Source organism: Gallinula chloropus (assembly GCF_964237585.1).
Source record: "Gallinula chloropus genome assembly, chromosome: 1".
In the NCBI taxonomy this organism is placed as follows: Eukaryota; Metazoa; Chordata; class Aves; order Gruiformes; family Rallidae; genus Gallinula; species Gallinula chloropus.
This window is the reverse complement of record NC_140085.1, coordinates 154,983,318-155,010,569: the sequence shown is the minus strand read 5'-3', so window position 1 is coordinate 155,010,569 and position 27,252 is coordinate 154,983,318. Positions and strand designations below refer to the sequence as shown.

The 27,252-nt window shown below is 41.1% G+C and overlaps 1 protein-coding gene across 3 annotated transcripts in view; it reads right to left on the bottom strand.

Annotated features, from left to right (window-relative positions):
* The window catches only part of FGF14 (fibroblast growth factor 14), a gene marked incomplete at both ends in the record, with an annotated part of 405,860 nt that overhangs the window by 116,566 nt on the left and 262,042 nt on the right, over positions 1-27,252 (bottom strand). Inside the window, one exon of one of the 3 annotated variants that reach the window (XM_084262279.1) lies at positions 21,805-21,997. The exons of the other annotated variants lie outside the window; for them this stretch is intronic. Within the exon in view, the coding sequence (XP_084118405.1) occupies positions 21,805-21,997 (193 nt within the window). Of the gene's footprint in view, positions 1-21,804; positions 21,998-27,252 lie in introns of those variants that run through there. 3 annotated transcript variants of the gene reach the window in all.

Genomic DNA, 27,252 nt, shown 5'->3' with positions numbered 1-27,252 from the left:
ACTAGTGGCAACTGACCAAGAAGTACTGGCACACAAGGCTCAGAAACTAACACCACCATATGAGTTTAGGTTTCTAAGATGAGCACCCTGACTTGTGCTCTTCATAACCCACACAGGTTGCCCAGTTCTGAAGACAGGGTGACATGAATAAAGAAACCATGGGGTCACCCAGGATGTTTGCGACTGAAAAAGGACTTGCATCTGAGTTTCCATAGCACCAGCAACTGCCTGGAAATAGGATGGCTGGCCTTCATTTTCAGAACAGCGATAAATAAAACTGTTTTGTAGTTTACCAGAATAAAAGAAAAATAATCCTTGAAATAAAAAGCAAAAATGATGGATCAAAACCTTTCCATTCTTCTCTATTAGGCTGAAGCAAGCAATGGTGTACTGATGGCAGATGAAAAAACAAACACCAAAACCAAACAAAATCATTAATAATTTAGAGTTTAAACCCTTCATTTCCTAACAAGCTAAATACTTGATTCAAAGAGTAAATATTTCATTTTAAAGATAAGTACCTTATTTTTTTTAAATTTTAAAATTAAATTGACTGACAACAACAATTGAAATAGACTTGCTTCAAAACTGGAAAAATGTTAGTAGTTAAAGATTGTGAAATGCCAATTTGAAAATAAAAGGATTACTCCAGATTGCTTACAGGTTCATTCCTTTCCCCTACAAAGAGCAACATGGTTAAACTAACATGTCTGTGAAGGCTCTCATTGCTTTGAGTTCTACATTTTAGAATCAACAAGCTTGCAAATAAAAGTGCATTTAAAAATATTCCTGTTCTACCAAATACCCCATCTAAAGCAGAGGCACATGAATCCTTTCTGCCTGAGCTAATGGGATCAATTTTGTGGCTCCTGGTTTCACCTACCAGCAGTTTTGATATATGTGAAAAGACTCAAAACATAAATATCTCATCATACAATGTCCTATTTGGAAACAGAGACACTGAGGAAGCAGAGTATTACAACCAGATTCAAATTCTCCTAAGAGTAGAATCTGCACTCTTCCCATTGGGAAAGTGTCCTGTACTCAGGGAGGACCAGTGTCCTCTACTGAATTTCCTTGGCTGCTTCCTGAAATCCCCAGACGTCCAGCTCTAAAGTGAAGAAAACTAAAGTTGGCTTTTCATTTGTGCCCAAAACTGCATCACAAACTGCCTCTGTATTCTACATTCATTTTTTATTTTTAGAACATGGCTAGTTTTGAATACTTTGACATAAATGTTTTCGAGGCCATACAGTTAGCAACTGAAGTTATTATTCAAGTTCTAAGTAAAGACAGGCTGCTTCTATTACATCTAGCTTAAAAAATCTGTGACATCTACAGGATTTTGTAGGTGTCCAGTTGATTATAACATTCTGTAGACTCTAATGAATATACTTTTATACTTGGACTCGAGCAGTGTGAAGAAGGTGAGGATGGCCCTGTAGGTAAAGCCTAGAGGTCTGTCAGGAGAGGAGTTTGGAAAGGCCTGGGCTGGCACAGACCACTGGGGCACATTCCTGGAGGATGATGAGCATTGCCCTCATATTGGAAAGTCTCAGTAAACTAACACCTTGCTGCCAGCAGATTTCCTGGCACCTTCTAAACACAGGAGATCAGCATCACCCTCACTTTACAGAAGGCAAAACAGAAATACAGTGAGAAGGGATGGTTTGTCCAAAGTGGCAATAAAAATAAGGTCTCCTGCATCCTAGTCCAGGTCATAGATGCCCCTACCAGACTATACTAAAGGACTTGATATCACCAGAAAAGACACAACTGGATTGATGGAAACCACTATTTACAAGCAAGTCAGAGGCCAATTACTACACTGAATTTTACATTAAATTGAATGTTCTTATTTGTGTGAGACAGTATTAATCACACTGTTGAGGCAAATGGAAGGATTTTAATAGAGAAATTTAAACTGGGGGAAATGAAGGCAAGGGAAAAAGGCTTGCCACTGTTAATAAAATAAATAGATGTCAGTGCAAATAGACATCACTTATTAGTAAGTCCTCTATCCATGTAGCAGAATGATGGCTTATAAAATTTTTCCCCAGCAATTTAACATCTAGTGATGAATGCAACTGGAAGGGGGAAGAAAAACAGAAACCCCTGTCAACAGTTTCTAAACAATTTCAAGCAAAATAATCTGCTGCAAAATTATATGTTGGACAATTCATGCTAACTACTGGGTATGTGTTGTTCAGAATTAATAATGTCTCAGTGGAATTACCTCCTTCGAAAAGTTGCAATGTATTTTAACAGCAGTGCTTGTACACTGTAAATAGCTTTAAGACTTTTCTTAAACTCCTGAGACATTTAAAGCTGAGTAAACTGGAAATTAGCATGAAGATTACTTTACATAGTGTTGGGACACCAACAAAAATATAAAATATTCAAAAGCAATGTAACCAGTAGGTAGAGTGAGGTGATTCTGCCCCTCTACTCTGCTCTCGTGAGACACTGCTTGGAGTACTGTGCCCAACTTTGGGGTCCCCAGTACAAAGACATGGACCTGTTGGAGCGAGTCGAGAATAGGGCCACAAAGATGTTCAGAGTGCTGGGGCATCTCTCCTATGAAGACAGGCTGAGAGAGTTGGGCTTCTTTGGTCTGAAGAGAAAGCACTGGGAGAACCTTATAGCAGCCTTCCAGTACCTCAAGGGCCCACAGGAAAGCTGGAGAGGGGCTGTTTAGAAGGGCATGGACTGATAGGACTGTTTAGAAGGGCATGGACTGATAGGACAAGGAGTAATGGCTTTAAAATGAAGGAGAGTGGGTTTAGATTAGATAGTAAAACGAAATTTGTTCTCTACGAGGGTGGTGAGACACTGTCACAGGCTGCCCAGAGAAGCTGTGGCTGCCACCTCCCTGGCAGTGTTGAAGGCCAGGTTGGATGGGGCTTTGGGCAGCTGAAGGCGTCTCTCCTCATGGCAGGGGGATTGGAACCAGATGATTTTTAAGGTCCCTTCCAACCCATTATTCTATGATATTCTCAAAATCTCCTCATTAAACATTAGCAAAGGCTTCCAGTTTCTTCCACAGAAATCTCTGTACTCTGGTTATGTTAAAAGAAGACAAATGTTAGTGTCAAGAGCTAAAATTAAATAATCAGAATTCTTTGGATCAATACAAGTAGAAAGGAGACAACTGCAGGCTGGGGAAATTTAGCTTCACAATCTAATTATTCCACTATAAAACACTACTCCTTGTTTAGGAATCTAACCTCCCTGTGAGAAGAACTCAGCTCTGCTGAGAGGTGGAGACTCTGTGAAGCTGAGCTGCCACTGCAGGGCAAGGGAAGGCTCCCAAAGGTTCAGGCTCACAGCTCCACCAGGAAGTCTGCAGACACTCCAGACACTGGAGTCTGTTGGGCTTTCAATAAGCAGAGAGCTTGGTTTTAGGACCCACAGTACTACTGTGGGTCCCAGCTCTCCTCAAGCCTGCCCTGCAACATCTCAGGAAACAGAAGCAACTTACTTCTAGAGTAGAATTTATGGCTATAGTCATTAAGATTTCTAGAGTATATATCTGATGTAGTCCTCCTAGGCTCCCTTCACAGATAGTGGAACCATCTATTTCAGGATGCCATGAATTATACCCTATAAATAAATATTTTTCTTGATCTGCATGACAACCAAAACATGAACCTGTAAGTTGCTTAAGTTTTTGAGCCTACATAGCAATAATTTGTATTCAGTCCAGTGAATCTTGTGCCAAGAGTCTACAGAAGATCCATGGTCACTATTCATTGGCTGAAAAATATCCTCTTTTTCCCCTGGAGCTTCAGTGGAATCAAAATATCCCAGAAAAATATTCTGATTCAATGGTAAATGGCAACAACAAATAATCAATGGTGCTGATTGCAAACAATCAAAATTGCTGATTGCAATGAAACTTCTCTGAGAAATTTTGGAAGTCATCTGAATCTGAATTCAGACAGTCTCAAAACTCTTTGAAATGCTGTTCTGAAGGCTGAACTTTTTCAAAGCTGGCCTTAACAGAAAAATATTTTTACCAGGGAGAATGCAAAAATGTGCTGAGGAACTCTCTTTGTCTCCAAAAAATCGATGATTACCTAAAGTTGTAATTCTAAGGAAATACATGGCAATAGTTAAAACTTCCTGAAAGACACACGTGAAAGGAAACAGACCCTCTGCTTTTGAGACAATCAACCCCATTGTTCCAAAAGAGAAATTAATTCCCTGTCCTATTTGATATCTGTTGTATGCAGAAGAAACAAGTTTATGAGATCCTTCAACAGCAACAAAGAGATTGCATAAAGATCTAGCTCCCTATCACAGTGTAGAGGTAATACCAGGGTATTCATCTAGTCCAACTGATATCCAAAGTCAGGATGTGGATGGAGGAAGATACATAAAGAAAACCTCAAGGGGTAATGAAGTCTATGCCTTTGCTTAGCAGAAAATGCTTCCAAAACATTGAAGTGATCCTTTTTGGTTTGATTATCTGACTAGCAAATATTCAACACCAGGTGATGAAATACAGATTCTCCTGTGCTCTGCAGTAATCCTCTCTTCACCTCATCAACCAAGAACAAGCTTCCAGCTCTCCAACTGCCCTACAACTACCCTCACTCCACACCAACAAACACTCTGATAATACCTTGGCATTAGTAACATAATTTTAGTCACCTCTTATCTCACTACAGCAATGTATTCTGAAAAAGCTTTCCAGCTAGAATTTAGAAGGAAATAATGTTGTCGTCATGAAATACTTTCTTTTTTTCAGAATAAAACCTGAACAAAGCTTTATTCAAGAAATGTTAAAAAGAAGGGAAAAACAGTAGCAGAGCTACTCACACAGGAATAACCAGCAGCCAGGCAATCAGCACCCATGAGGATTCTGGTAAAAGGCTTTTCGTCTGAACCAAAGCGAGCAGAAACTCAGACTTGAAATGTCCACATGGCAGGAGAGTGCTGAAGCCACAGGGCTGCTTGTTACACTCTGGGTTGTTTGTTTGGTTTTTTTTAAAAAAAAAAAAGAAAGAAAAAAATTCTCCAGATTAAAGACACTTTTCCAACAGAAATTTTAACAAAACTATCCTGATCTGATAGAACCTGGGCATTTGGGCAAACCTGACAGAGCAGTAAAATATCAAAGTATCAGTCCAAAAGCTTCTATCAGAAGGTCAGAAAAAAATGTAGCCTAAGGAGGACTACTGCAAACACATGACAATTTCACTTTCCTTTCTCATCATATTTGGTTAATGATCTTCTCTTCCCCTGATGCTGGTATACAATCCTAAAGAACTGCTTCAGTTTTGGTTTGTTGGGGTTTTGTGTTTTGTTTGCTTGGGTTTTTTTAAATTATAGTTACAAACATAAAGAACAAAGCAAAAAGCAAGTGAACTTAGCACAACAGAAGGTCACTTGAACAAGTCACAGAATAAATTACCCAGGTCTTTTAAAGACTCTCATACTCATTAGGGCAGAGTTTCACCATGACTACAATAGCAATAGGCAGTCCGAAATTTAACATACACACACATGCACATGCACACACACCTTCCACCCTCTCCAGCAGAAATGAAGCCTACTTAGTGCTGCCATCACTCCTTTGCCATTATGTGAAAACACAAAGTGGCACAAACCCTTAAAAAATTTATGCTCAGTAGAGCTGCTAAAAACAAATCCTAGATAAATGAAGCTATTTAACTTGTTAAAACATTGACTTAACTCATTTTGCTCAACCATGCACTTATCTTTGCTTCCTTATTATGATGACTGGGACTTCCTAATCTACGTGGCTCTTGATGCTAAACCTGAGCGTATATCCAACGTTTAGCATGTTTGCTTATATTTGATAGCACAACTCCTCTAAGAATGTAAGCTAGGAAATCAATGCAATGTATTGAAATCTGTCTGGATGACAGACATGGCTCATTTCATAGAATCACAGAATCATAGAATGGTCTGGGTTGGGAGGGACCCAAAGGATCATAGAGCTCCAACCCCCCTGCCACAAGCAGGGCTACCAACCTCCAGGCCTGGATCTACACAAGGTTGCCCAGGGCCCCATCCAACTTGACCTTGAACACTCCCAGGGACAGGGCATCCACCACTTCTCTGGGCAGCTTGTTCCAGCACCTCACCACTCTTTCTGTAAAAAACTTCCCCCTAATATATAATCTAAACCTTCCCTCCTTTAGCTTCAATCTATTCCCCCTTGTCCTGCCATTGTCTATCCTTTTAAAAAGTTGATTCCCCTCCTGTTTCTCTGCTCCCTTCAGGTACTGGAAGGCTGCAGCCTTCTCTTCTCCAGGCTGAACAAGCCCAGTTCCCTCAGCCTCTCTTCGTAAGGTAGGAATCCAGTAAAACTTTGAACAACAGGACAATTTTATTCATATTTTAAAGCAAGTCTGATTCTTTATTTATGTCTTTATGAGACAAATAATAGCTTGATCAGTGGGGATTTTTTTAAAAGCTTCCATTCAAGCACAACCCTCCAGCATTTATTTCTAATAGGCCATAGCAGCTTATTGAATCTGTAGGTATCTTTCCTTATAATCAAAGTGAATGAGAACTTAAAGGCAGATGTAGTTTTGATTCAACTTTAAGGTATAGAAAGACAAATATTTGCAGAGACAGTTAGCCTTTGGAAAACCAAAACTACCTCTTTAATTGCAGCAGAAAATACTTCTAGTCTTTTTTGGAAACTGTGAAATAAGTAACCTTGTATCTGCAGGAGTACTTGGAAAAACACATACCTTTTTCCTCTGGAAGTCCATAAAATTATCCTGGTTTTTCAAATTCGGGAATACCAAGCACTCCCATGAATATTATTTTCCCCTTCAAACTCCCTAAGTCCAAAGAACATAACCTTCCCTTTAAAATGCATGAATTACAGGAAACCCCTCATGCAGCATACAGGTTTCCCTGTCCCTCGCTACACCTTGCATAGCTTGCATGGTTCTCTCCACCCTCCCCAGCTAGCCCCCTCCCCTGTAATATCTGATCTCCATGCATTCACAAAGGACCATCAGGAATGAAATATGGTATACTTTCATTTTCAGTCAGGTGTGCTTGGAAAACGGGAACTGGGGACAAAAAAAGTCTGGAGATGGAAAAATGTGATGAAAAAATGAAGGCAACAGGTGACTAGGGGACTTTAAGCAGTACCACATACCTTACCTTGTGTAATACTGCGCTGAACTCACTCTATATGGCTTAGGCAAACTAAACCAAAATTAGCAGCATGGGCTGTATTAAGGACATACTGACAATTTTTACTAGTTCATTCCTCCCTTGTCTGTTTCAGCAATATTGGTGCGGGTATAAAGGACAGGTTCATGAAAGTCCTGAGTGTTAGCAGCAATGAAAGTTCCATAGTTAAAACTATACCATTAAAAACTTGTGAATGTAAACAAGGCCAGAGGGACATAAGCGTTATCAACAGTTAACACAAAGAAATGCACATTTTTGCATAGTGCCAATGCTCTTTATCAAAAGTCTGTTCATGTATCTGCTACAGCCAGGGCTACTTCTAATGTGCTGTAGTAGCTGTTCTCACAGCCTTGCATGCTAGTTCCAATGGTGAACTAAGAATGAGGAACAAGTTCTGTAGCTTCACGTGCCAAAATTAAAATCTCAGTCTTGAAGACTATATGTAACTTCTGTGCATACCAAAAATTAGTGAAATTGATTCAAACTCTCTGATTTTGTTTAACAAAACTTGCACAACGGTTTGTTATGGTCATCAGCAGGTTCCAAACTTGTAGTCCCAGAACCAACTGTGTGTATTTTATTTTCCCTTTACAGAACTGAAACTAATTCCATCTCTCTGCTTCAGTAGCAGAAAGCTATATGAAAAATAAATTCAGTGAAGTACACTGGGGATACAGGGACAGACCTGAAGTTCAGAGCTGCTATGTTGCATTTCTATGCTGTTGATCTTTAAATGCCTCTCCACCCATACCAAAGCCTGACTTCACTGCCAGCTCCACTCCACTGACTGAAATTACATAATTGCCATCAGGTAGATTGTTGTCACAAACAAGCTGTTATTCCCCGTGGTATGTTTTAATACACGAAACTGCAGGATCATGGCAGATAAGAGGCATTACAGAACTAATAAAATAAAAGTTGAAGCCTGAATAATTCATGTAACAGTACTTTCTAAGTATGTCTTGTATACCAACTGCAATTTTTTTAGGTGGAACAAAATAGCTGAATAGTTTGGTTTATTTTCTTTTCCCCCTCGGGTAATCGGGTGATTGCCAATATGGCTATACAGTACTTCCCAGTCAGGATATACCTGTTAAAAGAGGCTTTGACTGGAAATGCTGTTCTTACAAAATAGAAATTGCAACACGTTTTGCAATGAAAAACTTCATGAACCTAAATGTCGGTTTGTTTTCCCAGATAACAGTAGAGTCATTTTCTGAACAGCTTTGTTTAATAAGTTGCTGGTATTACTACTACTCTAAGCTGAAGCTCTTAAGCTGCCAGAGCAGTTTCCAGTGCACTGCTACATCCTTCTTTCAAGAACTGCTTATTGAGGAGACCACAAACCACTTCTCTTTTTTTCAGAATTTGAGTGGTCTCAAGGTGTAGGCCTGAGGCAACATGTTTTTCAGCAGTGTAAGCTTTGACGCAGCACAGCCAGGAATTGCTACAGCCTTGCCTGTATCAGTCAGGTCTTTCTCTTCAGGAGTCCAGGTGCTCATGGAAGCATTATCACTACCATATATACTTGCCACAGGAGTCATACAAATATCTGCAGCAACTTCAACATCTAATATCATAACTCATCACAGAATCATAGAATCTGTAAGGGTCAAGTCCAACTCCTGGCTCCACACAGGGACAGACAATTCAGAGAAGCTGTCCAATGCATCGTCCAGACGCTTCTTGAACTCAGCCAAGCTCAGTGCTGTGAGCCCTTCCCTGGGGATCCTGTTCCAGTGCCTGACCACCCTCTTTGTAAAGAACCTCTTTCTAACATCCAGCCTAAACCTCCCCTGTCGCAGCTTCATGACGTTCCCTCGGGTTCTATCATTGGTCACCAAAGAGAGGAGATTGGCACCTGTCCCTTCACTCCCCCTCATCAGGAAGCCACAGACTGCAATGAGGTCTCACCCTCAGTCTCCTTTTCTCCAGACTTCAGCCTTGCCTCATAAGACTTCCCCTCCAGAGCCTCCACCATCCTCATTGCCCTCCTCTGGACGCTCTCCAATATTTTGTGTCCCTCTTATACTGTGGCACCCAAAACTGCACACAGTCCTTGAGGTGAGGCCACACCAGCGTGGTGTAGAGCAGTGTTTTATGTATCTGTAGCTGCATCCCGTTGCTAGGATAGTCAAAACATCTTCCTTCCCTTCTACTGCTTTTTCTAATTTAATTTGCAGACAAATAGTTACCCAAGAGGCATATAAGCCCTATGGTATCTGTTTCACAGCTGTCACTGTAGCAAAAGGAGAGATCCAGTGCTGATTGATCTCCCTGCAATGACTGAGTGACAGCCTCGTAGCTAGCCTTGCTTCAGCCTTAAGTTTGCATAAATCCCCATGACTCTGAATGGTAGTACTGAGCAACTGGGTTTTGGAAGGGTTGGAAAACAATCTGGTTTCCTTCCAAAAGCATGTCTTCCGAAGTTTACAGGCAAAGAGCTTTCAGAGCTACAGAAATTCATATTTCTTCTTCCCCTGTTGGAATGCAAATAGAGAAATTTCTATCTTGCTCAAATACATAGTCTAAATGACCCCAGTAAAGAAAATTTATTCAATCTTCTCATCTTCCCCTGAAATAAGAGCTTAGATGCCAGTAAATAAACAGACTAACAATATTCGGAATTAACTCAGAATTAACTGCCTCACACTGTTTAAAAACACTAATTCAGTGCCTCTTCACAAACAGAGAAGAACATAACTATCCACACACTCAAAATGCATAAAGACCAGTTGCATCCAGTATGTAGAAAGACCAAGGTCCAATTCATCATGAAAATGTTCTCTCAAAACAAAAAAAAAAAAACAAAAAAACCCCCACCCCAAATCTGGCATTTCAATAGTTGTCCCCTAAAGATACTTTTCTGTTTCCATGACAGTAGACAGTAGAGTCCAAAACTGTGTCATTTTCATGTTACTTTAAAAAAAAATAATAAAAAAGCCTTAACAGAGATAAAAATTCAACCCGATAACCAAATGGAGGCATTCAGGACTCACCAAGCTGTCAACATATTAGAGCCACTGTGTGAGACATTGCTGATACTATAGCAGAAGTGAAGAAACATTTTTTCACCTCCTACACAGCTATGACATATCCCTAAAAAAGAACTCTTTATGCCACAATCTATTGGACTCAGGATGAGAGTTGCGCCATTAGTCCTCTCGTGTCACATCTGAACTGCTTTGGAAAATAAACAGCATACACCCAAATTGTTCCTGTATAATAGCACACATCTATCTGAAAATCAACTGGAACTAACACCATTATACATATAGACTGTTACACAATAAAAAAGTAGCTGCATCTCATATAAACAGAGCAAACAGAATAAAAATTAATAGCAAATAGTTGAACGCTGCTTCTGTCAGGTCTTGTCCATAGTAGTCTGTGTCATCTGTGATATGATTAATGGCAACAAAAATACCTAAAAAGAAGCAAACCCTTTTTGCTGCTATGTGCACCAAATGTGTCTGGTTACCCTACTGTAATTAGAAACTGAAGTTAATTGCTACTTAAGAAGCCTAAATTCAAAGATACCACTCCAAACAGCCCCAATTATGTCCCAATTGCAACACATCAATCTAATGACAGATACTAATATCTGGATAGAAACAATTAAAATATTAAAAATTACATTGTCTTGAGGTGCACTCAAATTTCCCTCTCTACACCTTGGCATGATGGCTTAGTTTAGCCAAAATTTGCAGTGACTGCTTTTGGAAAAAGAGCAGCAGCAATTTACCAGCAATGCATCCCCCCCAACACTAACTACTCACACCTAAATACTATTTAGCAAGGAGTAGAAAACAGACTTATCTTCCTTATATCCCTCCCTGTATTTAAAAAAAACCACCAACTGTGAAAACCAAAATACCAATACTGTGTGAAGTTGGTAACGAGCTGACAAAATTACAGTTAAGAACCTCTGAGCATAAACACTTTTTAAAATAAGATTCACTATGTTCCTCATACGTTCCTCAGGTTGCTTAAACCGCGGTGTTTTTAGCTGCCATGGTTGGAGCTCTGCAAGTGGAGAGTTTTAGTAAGTCAGAATCCTCAATTTCTGACTGTTTATCCATGACAGACTTTGAAAAGTGGGTGCATCAAGAGCAGTGTGGCCAGCAGGTCAAAGGAGGTGATCCTCCCCCTCTACTCTGCCCTGGTCAGGCCCCACCTGGAGTATTGTGTCAAGTTCTGGGCTCCCTGGTATAAAAAAGACAGGGATCTCCTGGAGAGAGTCCAGAGAAGGGCTACAAAGATGATTAAGGGCCTGGAGCATCTTCCCTATGAGGAAAGGCTGAGTGAGCTGGGACTGTTCAGCCTTGAGAAAAAAAGAGTAAGGGGGGACCTTATTAATGTTTATAAACATCTGAAGTATGGGATGCAGGGGGAAATGGCCAGCCCCTTTTCAGTGGTCTGTAGAGACAGGACAAGGGGCAATGGCTGCTAGTTGGGGCACAGGAAGTTCCACAGCAATATATTGAAGAACTTTTTCACAGTGAGGGTGACAGAGCACTGGGACAGGCTGCCCAGGGCGGTTGTGGAGTCTCCAACTCTGGAGATACTCAAGATCCATCTGGATGCCTGTCTGTGCAGTATGAGCTAGGGAGCTGCTTTGGCAGGGGGGTTGGACCAGATGATCTCTCGAGGGCTCTTCCAACCCCTATGTTTCTGTGATTCTGTGAAAAAACAGATTATTCAGGCTTCATGTACACTTGATTTTAGTGGTTTTAAACTGTATGGGAAAAAAAAACCCACAACAACAAACTACAATGAGCCTTTGTTAATCTGTTGCCAACAGAGACAGAGCTTTGAGACAAAAAGGTCTGAGAGTGCTGATACACCAATCTCTAAGTAGAGAACACTAGAGAGCATGGCTAAAGGGAATGCCTTAGTATTTTTGTCTTTCTGTGGCTTAGAGTCAATCATCTAATCTCTGCAGCTCTGTTCACTTTCCAAAGAGAGGTGGCTGCTTGCTGGTATCATTCAGGGTTTTGCAAATGCTATTATTCATACAAATACACTCAGTTTATTTACATAAAGTTACAACTTTTTGTACCGAGAATTACATACAATTTTACAAAGATTTCCAGAATCATGTCTATCCCATCAAAAGATCTGGTTTTAGGGTAGTAACATCACAACCCCACAGTTCTTTAGCAAATATAAGCTACTTAGACAACAGAATTTAATGAATAAATTTGCATCTACAAAAGGATTAAAATGGTGAATTTCTTACTTGTACACTTGCAAATTTGGGGACTTTTGACCTTTAGAGCTGGAATTTTAAAAGTTTTGGGTTTTTTTTCCTTAAATATTGCCACAAAAGATCATTGCTGAGGCTCTGTGGAAGCAAGTCCCTCATTTTTGTTAGCAAAAGTCCATGGACAGAGGAACTAGAATGACAATTTTTTCTACTTTGTCAGAAAACTAATATAACCAATAATGAAGTGGGATTTACCAATCTAATGCCTGGAAGAGGTCAACCATAAACTAATCTCTGCACAAAACCATCTTCAGATGGCACAAAAGAAAAAAAGGTAAGTATAAAAAAGGTTCTCAGAATACAGACTGCTATTTCAAACAAGTCAATACTATGATAGTGAGGAAATTAAGAATAGGGTATTATTTTTTTTTTAATGTTTATAAAAAAGGTATAAATCACCTGTGCTCCAGACTCTGTTTGGAGTTTGTTATAAGCACAAAATTTGACTACCCAAATAGGGGTATTCAGATGAAAAAGTAACTTGCTTGGTAGTGAGAACTGATAATAATGATGATGTGTATTGTATAAAAATTACATAAGCTGATTCTAATAATTTTTACTAGAAACAACAAAGATTTGCCTTTCTTCAGATTACCTGCCATAGCGGAGATCAGTCTCTCTCAACTTTTCAACCCCAGGAATAGTTTTCTATTAAAAAATACTAAAGCACCCTGTGTTACTTTATAATTAGCCCTACTTCTTGGCACAGTCATGATCCAAGATCATTGGTAATACAATGTATAAGGAACTAATAGTGGGAGGAATCCATTATTAATATTTTGTATCTATCTACACAAGAAAAGGAGAAGCCATACTTAGGTCTTTATCCAGTAGTCATACCTTTAGTTGCTTGAGGGCAAGCATGGGTAGTCTTCTGGACTTCAATTCCATAACTATACCTCCAGGTATAAGTCTGACTAGAGCTCTGGTAGGACAAGATTTGCAGTGGACACAAGGGGAGCCTTGCTGAAATCCAAAAGGATGTAGCAAAGGCATCCCACCACTCAAGTCTCTTCCTAGTGTCACAGAAATAGATTCCATAGTTGGTAGAATCTTAATTTTGTTGACTTAAATTACACAGTTCAAAATGCTGTTGGGAACAAAGTGTTACATGTTTCATGTATATTTGTCCTGTTTGCAAAGAAGGATCTGCTCTGATTACACAGCAAAAAAAGTGAAAGAAAATAGAGCACTGAAGTTTAAGAGTTCGTTTATTTCATAGTCACCAGTATACAGATTACAGTGGCAAACTTTTCAACTCATCAGAATTTCATATGAAGAGATACAAACCACTAATTAAGGTAGAGGAATTCAAGTCTCGTTTACACATAAACTACTTAGATGAAAATGAGAGAAGCATCTATTTAAGCTGGGATATTCACAATGCATAAAGCAGTGACAGAGAGAGAACAACTGAACACTCAGTAACTGTTGCAAGATTTTGGAACAGTTATGAACTATAATCCATGCACTAGAGAATTTAGGTTACAAGAGAGAGTGGTGAAAAAACCTTATTTCATCACATTTCTGAACATACCAATTTGTTTATAAAACTGTTCTTAAAAGCAAAATGAAGTAGAAACCATAATAGATTAAACCCAAAAGAAATAAAACCATAAATGCCTATTTTTATTTATTCTCTAGCAAACAGGTTGTTCTTTATAAATTACCAATAAACTTCACAAATGTTGTTCTAATCACAAAAACTAAGTCTGTTATATGAAAAAATTCTGTTATAGATTTTGAAAGAAAACTTTGCAAGTATCATACTTAAAAAGACTCCCTGTGTGTGAAAAACACATTGCTACACTACAGAATATACTTTTTAAAAAAGAGCGTTAACAAAATCTGTGCATTATAGATTCAAAATATGTAATGTTTTCATAGAAGAAGTATATATAAACTGTAAATTTAGTACTTGTGATCATGGAAATCTGAAGTAAATAGTTGCCTTTTAAAGACATTTTTCATTCGCACTACAGAAAATGCTACAATAAAAGCAGAGTAATTTTAATAATCCTATATCTTTGGGGGTTTTATATGTTAAGTAAGGAAATGAGTCTTTCTGTAACATCCAGGGAGTGTAAATTCTCATCAAAATCTAACTAGAAATACCAAGAATGCATTACTGCATTAAGGGAGATCCTGGTACCAGCTACCACCTCTAGGCTCATAATTCTACAAGAATATCCACTGTAAAGAAACCTGCTGACCTTTTCTTAAGCTTGACATATCTGTTGTTTGCTGAGTGACTTTGAAATTCAGTAACAAAAATGCCTGGAGGCTTGAAAAGTCCCTTTTCATTAGGACATGACATTCCACTGAGGTTTACCTGTACAATGAACCATTAAAAAATGGAGACTGGTTTTAAAAAGCATTACTTCCTTTCTCTCATTTGCTTTTTTTTTTTAAAGAAAAACAAAACACTGGAAATAGTCTAGCAACCAAAACTAGATGCTTCCTGGAGCCAGGCGTCACAGCACCAAAGCAGGAGTAGCAGCTACACTTAATGTATCAGATACATCTTGGATTTTGTAAAATAAAGCAGGAAGGCCAGGCTTTGGAATGAAAATGATAGCTCATTAAGAAGGAAGTTTTACCTTTGTTCTCAAATTAAGTCCTACGGAGAGAAGAAAGACTGTGTGCTTGTGTTTCATAATACGGAATTATTCTTACATGCAATAAAATACTTGATTAACTATTTTAAACAAATACTGAGTTCCATCATTTATTTATGCTGATGACTGCCAATCAGCAGTCCGAGTTTGGTTCACTCCACTGCAGTTTTATAGCACAGTTACTCCAATGCCTTTCACAAGTTCTGCACCTGGGCAAGGAAGTAGAATCAAGGCCACAGATTTAGCTGCATCCTACAGGTTATACTTTATATGCTAGAGAAAGGATGTACTTCACATTCCTATTTCAGTCAACCTTCTTTAGCTTCAGTTATGAAAATCTAGCTGAACAACAATATAATGTTCATTAGCTCGTGACCATTTTATTAAATGCCAATTAAAACAACCTGGGATGTTGAAAACCTTGATAGAACAGTGTTTGTGGGGTTTTTCTTCAAAATAGTTCATCTATTTAGACTTTATATCCATCTCTTACTATTTACTTCCTTAATCTTATATTAGCTTTCCTTTGCAATACCAGTATTCTCCATCTTCTTTGGTTATATATCTATTTATTTACAGAGACATAAATTTTAGTAATGTTTTAGTAATGTCACCTATTTCAGAATATGCTGCAATAATCTCTGTTTTGTAGTACAGAACCAGAATTTGAGAGTCCTGTGCTCAACTCCTGGCTGTCTCTAACTCAATCCACTTATATATGCCTAAATCCCAGCACCAAACGCAAATAGTTTCTTTCTTGGCACCAGGAAAGGGTATGTTCCCTCACTTTTGGTCCTGTAGGAAAATACATTGGGCTAAACTTTATCTCAACAAGTTATCTGATTTCTGCAATTGAAAAGAAATGTACGGAGATGTCATGGACTACAATGCAATGAAAGCATTGCTGATTGCTGATTTTAGATCTCAAGAGAAAAAAATCAGAGCTTTACTAATTTTCTCATCCTCTTCTACCATGGAATGTAGTATCATGTATTTATTTCTATTTTCACGGCACTCGCTGTATGGCAGAGGGTAAGATTTGAATTAGCACCAACAGCTCTTGAGGACAAAACCACACCAGTTCCAAAGGGTTTCGGGAGCAGCTGATGGCACAGTCAGAGCCCATGGCATTGGCCTGTATCTTCCCATGTATTTCCAACTCCAATGTTTGCCAAAGGTAAAGAAAGTGCTTACGTATGAGCCAGGAAGATGGGCCTCTCTTTACTCATTAAAAAAAATGGGTATCCAATCTCACACTTTTGTGTATCTTTAAATCTCCAAATTATGCTTAGAGTGTAAATAAAGACTTTAATAGCAAAGTTTTCTGTAATAACCTTTCTGAGTGTTATCGCTATATTAAAATTAATTAGTGCTGTTTATGAGCTACTGACTTGAAAATGTATTATTCAAAATTAGTTTTAAGCACTCAGCTTTGGTTTAACTCAAACTAACAGACTGAAATACCCTGAAAAAATGGCATCCACTAATAGATTAGATAGTGTTAAAAAAAAATCACTGTATGTTGGCAGAAACTGTCTGAACTTTGGAGATCCAGCAAGATCATTCACACAGGAAGAGTTCAGTCACTAATGATGAGTTAAACCTCCAAAGTGAAGATGGTGAAAATGAATGTTTGTATACAGGACGAGTGACATTTGGGTTCCTCCAATTTCACATATCCTCCAGATACGTAAACTTCCTGAGGTAAATCAACGCAAACCAGTGCTTGCCAGAGAGAAAAAAGTAACCAAAAATAGCCAAACCACAGAGTCTATTTAGACAGAATAAGTAAGGAAATCAAGACAAAACAACTGTGAATCCTTTGAGAAATTTCAATGAAATTTAACTTAGTACCAAACTAAGAAAAAAGAAATTAAAATACTGATCTATAAAGTTATCTGATTTCTACTTTTAGTGCAATTTCTTAAGATATACAGTGGGTATGGTTAAGTTTTTCTATACTCTTTACATTAAAATAGGATAAATTCTGAAATAACACTGGTACAGAACTACATATAGATTAAATGCTCCCTGTTCTATCACCCATGTTTGAGACGTTTCTAAAAAATCAACAGTGCCCCCAATCATGTTGCCATTTTAAAGTTCTTTTTCCCTATTTCCTTGCAAAAACTTCTCATTCATCACTGTTAAGAGTGTCCAAGGCCAGTCCAGAAAAAGAGAATTACAATGCTGCCATTACTACATTTCTTCTTAAAGGTTCTCTCAGCAAGCACAAGTCTATGTGAAATACTGAACTCATGAGGAAAAAAAAGCTTGATGGTGAGTCTAGCAAGCCACACATTTAAAAACTATTTTTAAATATGCTCAGAATATTTTACATGAGAAACAGCGTATTTACATATTTTCTATTTGTGATGATCAAGCAGTCCTTTGAACAAATTGGTGGCAATGTAGGAAAAAAGATTAATTTTTTTCTTTTTTTTTGGTAAATATATTGTTAAGACTGGGTTTATAATTCCAATTGTGCATTAATCAATTTCATTTGAAGAAATGTAGCGAAGAATAAGCAACATCAGCTCGACGTTCAGAAAAACAGACAGCCTTGCACCCAGGCAATGCAGGAGCTGTAGGCTTTAGTGAACTGCCAAGAAGAATTAATTCTGAGGAAAGTCACATAAGAAAGCATAGCTACAGGTTTTGGGTCCACTGAAAGTTTGAGCAAGCCTCATATGAGGCTGGAGCCATCTGACTGGGATTCGGTGCAGCTTCTTACGCTTCAGGAAATGAGGCACGTACACCCGCGTGCACAGATCTCCAGGTCAGTTCCACCTGCATCATTCCACAAGAACTAAAGACTACTTAGGGAGCTATGTATATGGGGAATTATTTTACATCTGAGATTATGGGCCACTCCCATATCTGGTGCAAAGCATTAGCTGATATACTGAGGAATTTTCCAAAAATGCTTCCTTTGGAGAATTAAATTACCTTTGTAGATGAAATAAAATCTAATCAGTGTGTTTTCTGAACATGTTCCCTAGGTCTCTCCTTCTCATACATATTAATGTACAAAATCAGAGGCCAAGTCATTCCTAAATTCATACACTCTATGTATAAATTTAGAAGTTTTAATGTGGTATTAGCACACAGAAACAGTAAACATCACACTTGGTTTTTAACACATCTAAATGTTGAGTATTTTCCAGTAGAATACTCTCAAGGGACCTAATTAACCAAATGACGATTTTTCAAATTAGCAAAGAAGCTAAATATGTAGATGAAAATACCGGCTAAGAAGTTTGAATCTGCACTAGTAACAAGCATACACTTTTAATCTCTGTGCACTGTAGCTGCACGAGGCGAAGAAATTACTTTTATTTTCCTCTTTTCATTGGCTAGCCCCAGGTTATATAAGGTTATTTCACATGAAGACTCAAGATCTTGTCTGTCAGTTCTCCCATTTGTGATTATATTAACATAAATTAAACCACTGTAACTGAACAACCTCTAATTCAGGACAGGATGATTCATAATTGATTGATGTCTGGCATCGGTGTCAGGCAAGATCTTGGCTTCATGGCTACCCAGAAATTAATGACAGTGATTTCTTCATCAGATGACAAGTAGGATAAAATAAAGATGAAAGAAATTTGACCTATCATAATACTAAACAATATGAATCAAAGATGTCTGGTAAATGAAAATGGTTTCATGCACTCAGTGGGTTATCAGACAAGTCTCACAGAGAAATCACTTTGCCAGTTTAATTGATTAATCAAAGTTTTAGAAATGCTGTTTAAAGCTACTATCATGTCCATCATTAGAGCCAATATATAAACAAATACAAATATTACCCCTTTCCCTGAGTGAGCTCCTACATGTATCTTTAATGCTACCCTTCCTAAACGTTAGTCTCCTAAAACACTCTTCTGTTGATATTTCAGTATGACCCCAAAGGTGGGACCATGAATAGAAAATTAGTTGCAATGACAGAAAAAAAAAATTATTCAGTTGGGGATATGTATGTTTTTAGCATTTTATATATTTGCAATAACTTCCTTTGTTCACAAATAAATCCCACTGAACAACAGCAGTACTGAGATGCATTTCTTAGGAGTTTAGAGAATGCTTTCACAAGTTTGATAACATGTTGGTAGCTGTGCATTCATTGTGTATATCTATTTTTCTGATTCCCATACACAAGTACATGCAAGAGCAAATGCATGTTTTTAATTTCAAAAGCAGCATCACTAGTTTTTGCTTCCTGACTGCTTCAAAGATGGGAAGACACTGATTTTTCATAGGCAAGTACAAAGCAAACCACCTTTTTATTCTGTGAGAAATACAGTCTAGCTTTTACTTCTCTACATAACAAACACTTTACATATACTTCCATTGAATTGTATGAGAATGCTAAGGACGGTTTGTCACATCTCGATTAGCTCATTTTTCACAATGCTCTCACGACACTCTGCATATCATTTACACCAGGTTTATTTGTCAAAATCCCACAGCACCTTTCTGACAGCAGATGTTTTGAAATGCATCCTATTTTGCTTGGCAAAGACTTATGTTAATGGATTTGACAATAAGAATTCAGTGAAGAATTCAGCGGTCATTTAACTCAGTTTAGGAAAACTAAATGTTCCTTTTGTAACTCATATACAGTACTTTTATAGCAATCAGACCTGTAAAATGTGTTTTTTCCAAATCATTATTCATTCTAAATTATTCTGCATAAGATGTTTAAGTAATGACTACTGTGTGATTGCTTGTTCGTTTTCCCTCCTAGATAGGATGCAACTTTGAATCCACAGGTACTTTACACATCATGAACATACACATTGAAAGGCAGGATAGTAATTTTTTTATCAGGAATTCTTATGGATGAGCAGTAATTCTGACACCTTAAAATAAATCAATGGATGAGCATCACCATGCCTCCATTTGAAGGACTCTTAAATAAAATAAACTCCGGGGGTCTGATGCTGCAAACTACTTGTGAATAGCCCTTGTTCTCATTATTCTCACTGAAATCTGTACCAGTGGTATGGGTTATCAGCTGAGCTAAATCCAGTTATATCCAGTTCTCTTATTCAAGAATGTCACAGAGTGCCTTATGAAACATGAATGAATGAAGAAGGATGGGTTCAGAAGTCTCTTTAAAGCTCCTTCCTACCTAAAGTAAACGTTTGGCATCTCAGTGCTACGAGACAATCGTCTCCTCCCCAAAACATAATGGAGTCAAATACAGAGTTTTCTCCCAATTGAGACTGCACAGGTGGTTCAAAACAATTGCTCAGTTAGCAGATTCCCCCTAAACTTATTTTCATGAACAAGCATCACACATACAAATCCACCATCATTAGAACAAGTTCTCGAGTCTTCTTTATAAGCACACATGCAGACGGCCTAAAAAGTCACCTCAGATTTTGCCACTGACACGTTGTCACTCACATTCCCTATTATCACTGTACAACCTAAAACCGGCAAGATTTAGCTTGCATTAGGAGTTAAAAGAAATAATCCCTATAATAATAAAGCCACGTCAAAATAAACCCGTATGGATGTTATAAATTTGTGCTACTTTCAAGCATGAAATATGGAAATAATAATAATTAAAAAAAAAAAAAGCAGGAAGGATCAACCGGGAGAGACCACGGAGGATGCTTCTTATCTCCCGACCCAACCTAAAGAGGAGCTATAGTATACATACCAAACTACAACACATGGTGGCATTCTCTAATGTAAAAGAGGGTGGCTTGTACTTTACCACCGACTAGTAGGTATTAGCCACCTTTAGAGCGACACTTAACATTGTCACTCTTCGCCATGCAGCCCTTTTGTTCCAAAACTACTTGTTTCCCGAGGATGAGTAAAAGTCGTCGCCATCTCTGAACGCATGCTGAATACTGAGTTGAATGCCACAGATTTATTTAAAAAAGAAAATTTAAAAAAATATATATATTGAGAAGTCATTGCAACATCATTTAACTCCTTTTATTTCTAAGCTTCTAACAATACAAAGCACTGGGTACTAGTTTTGGGCGTCTGGGTGGACTGCTGGCCACCCACCCAGAAGAAGAGCTGCCCGCCAAACTTGCTGGTCTGACCCAAGTGGCCCCGACCCGGGATGGGCGGCGGGCAGGCGGACCCGCAGCCGGGCACCCGCAGGGACGCGGAGCAGCGCTCCCGCACCTGCCGCCCCTCTCACGCTGGTGACTGGGAAGTCTCTGGGCAGCAAAGGGGCAGGACCCCTGCCTGCCCTGCCACGGCCAGGCTGCGCTTGCCCTCAGCCCTGGAAGGGGCTGGCGAGCGGTGGCTCCCAGAGCCCGGAGGCTGAGAAAGCTTTTCCGCGCCCCGTGCGCTTTGTCCTTTAAAGGGGACAACGCGGGGCGACGGGCAGGGCTCACGCCGCGCGGGTCGCCTCCCCCGAGGGGATATCTGCCGCGGAGCCCTCCTGCCGTGATCAACACCTGAGTTCCCCGGGGCGGCCTGGGGCCGCCAGCCGCGGTGCCTCGGGCGGGGAGGCGGTGCAGGCGGGCAGCTGCCCGCCCAGCGCGGGCGGCAAGGCGGGGGTCGCGGCTGAGGAGCCGCCGCGCCTCTCAGCCCGCGGAGCCCTTCGCCCGCCGACAAGGTGCCGGGAGCCGCCCGCTGACAGGAGCGGGGGCGGCGCCCGGCCCGGGAAGTTTCTCGCCACAGGTTGCCCCTTCCCTCCCGCACCCCTCCCGGCACCCTCCCCGGGCGGGCCCGGCCACATGGACGCACCTTGGCGCCGCAACCGCCGCTTCTTGAGCCCGAAGATGCGGACCTTGGAGAAAATGTCCACCAGGTTGCCGTTGCAGAGCCCGCGGTTCTTGCTGGGGCTGTTCCGCCTCCTGCTGGCCGAGGGCCGGTCCCAGTGCTGCTCCCTCGCCTGCCGCTTCTGGCGGATCAAGCCGCTGGCGATGGCCGCTGCCATGGCTGCTCGTCGGCTCGCCCACGCCGGCCGGCGCCGCGACGGGCAGAGGGGAGGGCGGCGGCGGGGCTTTCAGCCCCGGCGGGGCCCCATCCCCGGAGGGGTGGGGGTGGGGGGTCGAGGGAGAGCTGGAGCCTCCTCCGGCCTGAGACGCGGCTGCAGCGGGGCACCCCCTCCCTCCGGCCCGCGGGAGCTGCCGCCGCCGCCGCGGGTCACCGCATGGGTGCCCCGCCGCCCCTCCCGCCGTGCCCTGGTGCAGGGACACCTGCTCGGGAGGCGGGTGTCTGCGGGCAGGCTGGCGGCGCGGAGCGGAGCGAAGCGAGCGGGACTCGGGACAGAGCCGCGCTCGGTCGGCTCGGGTCCGGCCGGCAGCGTCGCCTCCCGGGGCTGCCCCTCAGCCCCGCGCCGCCGCCCGCTCGCCCGCCGCTGCCATCGCCGCGGCCGGGGCGGCTACCGCCGCCTCTTCCAGGCTCCCGCCTGATGATTGCCAAGTGCTTCAGAAATCAGCATCTGGAGAGAGCAATCTTCTTCTCCGGGGAGAGCTGTAATCACGGCTCTTCAGTCCCACCCCGCTCCAGCCTCCCCTACACACACACACACGCGCACACACACACACACGCGCGCACAGGCACGCACCGCTGGAGCTTTTTCTGTCCTCCCCAAGGCGAGGGGCGGCGAGGGTGCAGGGGTGGAGGAGGGACGGGAGGAAGGCAGGAGAATGAAGCAAAGGGGGCGAGGGGCGGAGGGAAGGGGTGTTGCTGATGCGGTTTTCTGGTGGGAACCAGCGGGCTCCCGGCGGATCCGCCGCCAAGCTGCCTCTGCTCCCCCTTAGCTTTCCGGATGGCTTCGTGCGGGGCTCCCTCCCCGAGAGAGAGGAGGGCGCTGGGCGCTGCAGGAGGGGCGCACGGTACTCCCCAACCCTCCACCGCCCACCCCGGGAAACCGAGGCGCCCCGGCACGCATCCTCTCGCCCTCTCCCTCGCACCGGCTGCCTGCTGCCCTGCCCGCGGGCGGCTCCCTCCACCCCCCCGCCGCGGCCGCACCCAGCGGTGACACTGCTACCTGTCCCCGTCCGCAGGCCAGGGAAGCTATGGGGGGCTGAGGAGGGCAGGAGAGGGGGGAACCGCCGTCGGCGCAGGGGGACCCTGCCCAGCGGCAGCGCTCCTCCCGGGCAGCCCGCCAGCGCCGAGGCCGGGCGACCCATATCCCGGGAACCGACGGGACCGGGGTGGGGGGGGAGGAGGGTAGTCCGACGGGAGAGAGGTTTGTGCGGCATGTGAAGGATGTAGAGCCGTGAGGAAGAAACACATGGACGGGGCTGAGGGGACCTTCCACCCAAACCAACACGCTCTCTTTGGGGGGAAAAAAAAAAGTACAACGCCAACAGACTTTTAGAATTGATTCCTGACGTTTCAGAAACACCGAAGGGATTCCGTAGGGCACCGGCAAAGAGGTGCTGCTGGTAGATTTATTGATTCCCAGCACCTTGTAAAATTGTTTCTTAATTTTTTTTCAGTCTATGTCTTGGAGCACTTGAGCAACCACCAGCCAAGCTCAGTAAGCACAGAATGCCCCAGGAGTCTTTGCCCCGAGGAGTTAACAATACACCGCAGATAGTAAATACCATGTAAAATAATGTCAATTTTTTTCCTTTCATGTTTTTCCGATGGGTCTTCTCCCTTTTCAAAGAAAGGCTCAATGTTTTTCTGGATTTACTTTCTGCCAGCCTAACTATGAAACTTCCTGAAGTTGTAACTAATCAGAGGAAAGTAAAAAAAGGAAGCCAGAAGCTACCTAGAAACAAAACAAGGAAGGCTCACAGACTCAAATATCATAAATATCTGATCTGATTTTTATACTGTTTTCAGAATACTCTTAATTTCTTATCAGAATTTCTTTTCTTTTTTTTTTTTTCACAAAATCAGTCTTTGAAGTGTAAATTTTCATCCAGAATAATTTGTTGCTTTGCAAGGCAGAATGTTGTAGGTAAGAGGAGGTTCTTTCAGCAGAGGCTTCAGCATCTCCAATATTGACCATTATTTCCCTAAATCCTTTAATCTACAAAGGGCTATTTTTACACAGAGGGCGAAAGCATGTGGTGGGAACTCCCTTATACAGGGATTTCGTATTAATACTAGACCAACTAGCAGCAGAACATGCACAATCGGATCTGGATAATACTTTATAATTCTTTTAAAAAGTGTCTCTAAAGAGATTCAGCTAAAGCACTCACACTGGATTTTCCGTCTGGCAATTTCTACAGAGCAGCAATTTCCTTACAACAGTTACAATTACCTCCACTAATGCAATTAGGCAGAGAGGTGTTGGGTTGTTGTGTTGGGGGGGTTGTTAAAATTAAATTTCACCGTAGTAGTTTCGCATGCTGAATCCTTTTCCCGCACTTCCCAGCAGCGGACAAGACACCGTGTCGCCTCCTCAAGACACAAGCGCTGCTCCCAATGTCTTCCCAGTGCTCCCCCCCCGCCCGGGCGGAGGGTGCCTCTTCCTTCAGGACCACGGACAGCGGGGAGCAGGGACCGGGAGCCCGAGGCCCCGGGACATCCCTGCCACCGCGGCAGGAGGTGACAGGACACAGCCCAAAGCGTCCTGCTTCACTTGGCGCCAAACAAAAGAAGGAATGAAAGGGACTAGAGTAAAATAAAGGCCAAACTTAAACTATCTTTAATTTCCAAAGGAATTTAAGAGTGGAATATATATATATGCAGGCTTAAATTTACTTGAGAAACTCTCTCCAAAAAAGATGTAGTTTCCACGCTCCCTTTTGCTGGAAGAATTTCTTTATACTATCCAGTGATGCTATTCACTTTATACTATCTGCTATTATTGTTCCTTTTCTGTATTTTCCTTCAAATACTGGGCCTTTGCCAAAACACTCTGCCATTTCTCAATGACACAATGCTCAGGGCGATGGCAAAGAAAGGAAAGAATGAAGGTGAAAATGGGCAGTATAGACAAGAGAAAATACGTTCCTTACTCCAGAGATCAGAGACAATAGCTTTTTCTACTTGCATCTCAGAAATACAGAGCAGTTGTTTACAACTTGAGGTTTTGCAAAGAAAACTCAAGAGAGCCATCTGCTGACTCAACCTGTGATAAAATGTGCGTGTGATTCTAGTCAAAGCGAAGATTTTGCTAACAAATGGGTTGTAGAAGAATGAACATATCAACTACCTTAAATGCAAGTAACTGCATAAGATTATGCATTTAGGAAAAATGGGAGTATCTTAATTATAGCATCTGCTACATTAAAATAGAATTTTATTTCTAACAAAACTCTGGGTATGAGAAAAAATGATTTAAAGCAAAAGAGAAGAGGAGATCCTTAATACTTTCTATTTTCCCATCTGTTCATTTCTAGCCACTAAATTATAATAGATTCCAGGACCATTTATATTTACTTGTTTGAATTAATTTTAGAAGAAAGCATTCAACAATGTACCTAAAATACTTGCTTTATTAAGGTATAAAACATTATTATCCCTTAAATTTATTTTTCTATGTTATTACTAGGGAACAAACCATATTCTAAATTATCTAATTTAATGTGCTATTTTCAGACATCAATGTTTGATAATAAGAAATACACCATTAATATTTGTGTATTGTGTTGGGTTTGGCTGGGATAGAGTTAGTTGTCTTTCTAGTACCTTGTATGGGGCTGCAGTTTGGATTTGTGCTGAAAACAGCGATGATAATATAGAGACGTTTTCTTTACTGCTGAGCAGCACTTGCACAGTGCCAAGGCCTTTTCTGCTCCTCATCCCACCCCACCAGCAAGTAGGCTGGGGTTACACAAGTTCTTGGGAGGGGATACAGCGAGGACAGCTGACCCCAACTGGCTAAAGGGATGTATATTTCTTATTATATGATGTTATGCTCAGCAATAAAACTAGGAGGAAGGTAACAATGGGGGACTGCTGCTTGGGGTCTGTTTGGTCATGGTTGGTTGCTGGTGAGCAATTGTCTTCATTTGCATCATTTGCCCTTATTGGGTTTTACTTTTCTCTCTTTGTTATTTTCCTTTTCATTACAATTTATTATTACTGTTAGTGGTAGCATTATTATTATTATTTTTTAATTATTAAACTGTTTTTATCTCAACTTGTGAGGTTTCTCACCTTTCCCCATCCTGCTGGGGGAAGAGGAGAGGGGCAAGAAGTGAGTGGCCAGCTGTGTGGTGCTTAGTTGCTGGCTGGAGTTAAAGCATGGTAAGTATGTATGTGTAGTAGTGATACATAAAATGCTTTTGTAAAGGCTTCTATTTGGAAAAATGAGATTCTGTGCTCTATATTCTAGCCTAACCTAGATCCATAAGTTTTCAAAATTTACAGAATCAAAAATTGTCATAGAATCACAGAATCTCCTGAGTTGGAAGGGACCCATAAGGACCATCAAGTCCAACTCCTGGCTCACACAGGAATAGCCAAGTCAAAGCAGCTGTCCAAGCGCATCATCCAGATGCTTCTTGAACTCAGCCAAGCTCAGTGTTGTGACCGATTCCTTGGAGATCCTGTTCCAGTGCCCGACCATCCTCTCAGTAAAGAACCTCTTCTTAATATCCAACCTAAATCTCCCTGTCATAGCTTCATACTGTTCCCTCGGGTTCTGTCACTGGTTTAAGGGCTATGTTCTGGGGTTTTGTTTGCTTTTTTTTTTTCCCACTGGTATGTTTTGCATTGGGTTGAATAGAGTTACAAGCTACAGAATCCTTTTTGGTCAATTCAGACATTAAAGAGTTCTTCCTTTCAAAAATAATTTCAATATGAACAAAAATGATTTTCTACGTCTATGTTCCCACATACACACACACTCCATGCACATTTTCTCCCCCTAGATATCCTGAAACCACTCATCATATAAAAATCAAAACAGCCCTAAGAAATGCACCAAAGTCCTTAGAAGCATGTGTTTTTAGAAGTGTAAAATGCTAGGCTATTACATTGCTACAAAACATGTTTTAGTTTCATGAGATCTAGTAAAATTTTTATTGCACTTGCTTGCCAGCTGTAGGCACACACAGCTCACTGGTCCAATTAAATACTCCAGAATATGATGCTGTAAAATCAACCTATCTTTTATTCTTTATATCATTAATAAAGTACTGTGTTGCTAGATGCTCTTCCACACTCTAAAGAGCTGAGGATTATTTCCTGTCCATGAAAAGGCTTCTTGTTTTTTATTTTTGTTTTTGTTTTTTTGTTTAAGATGCTGTGTGCAAAGAAGATAGATACCTTGCT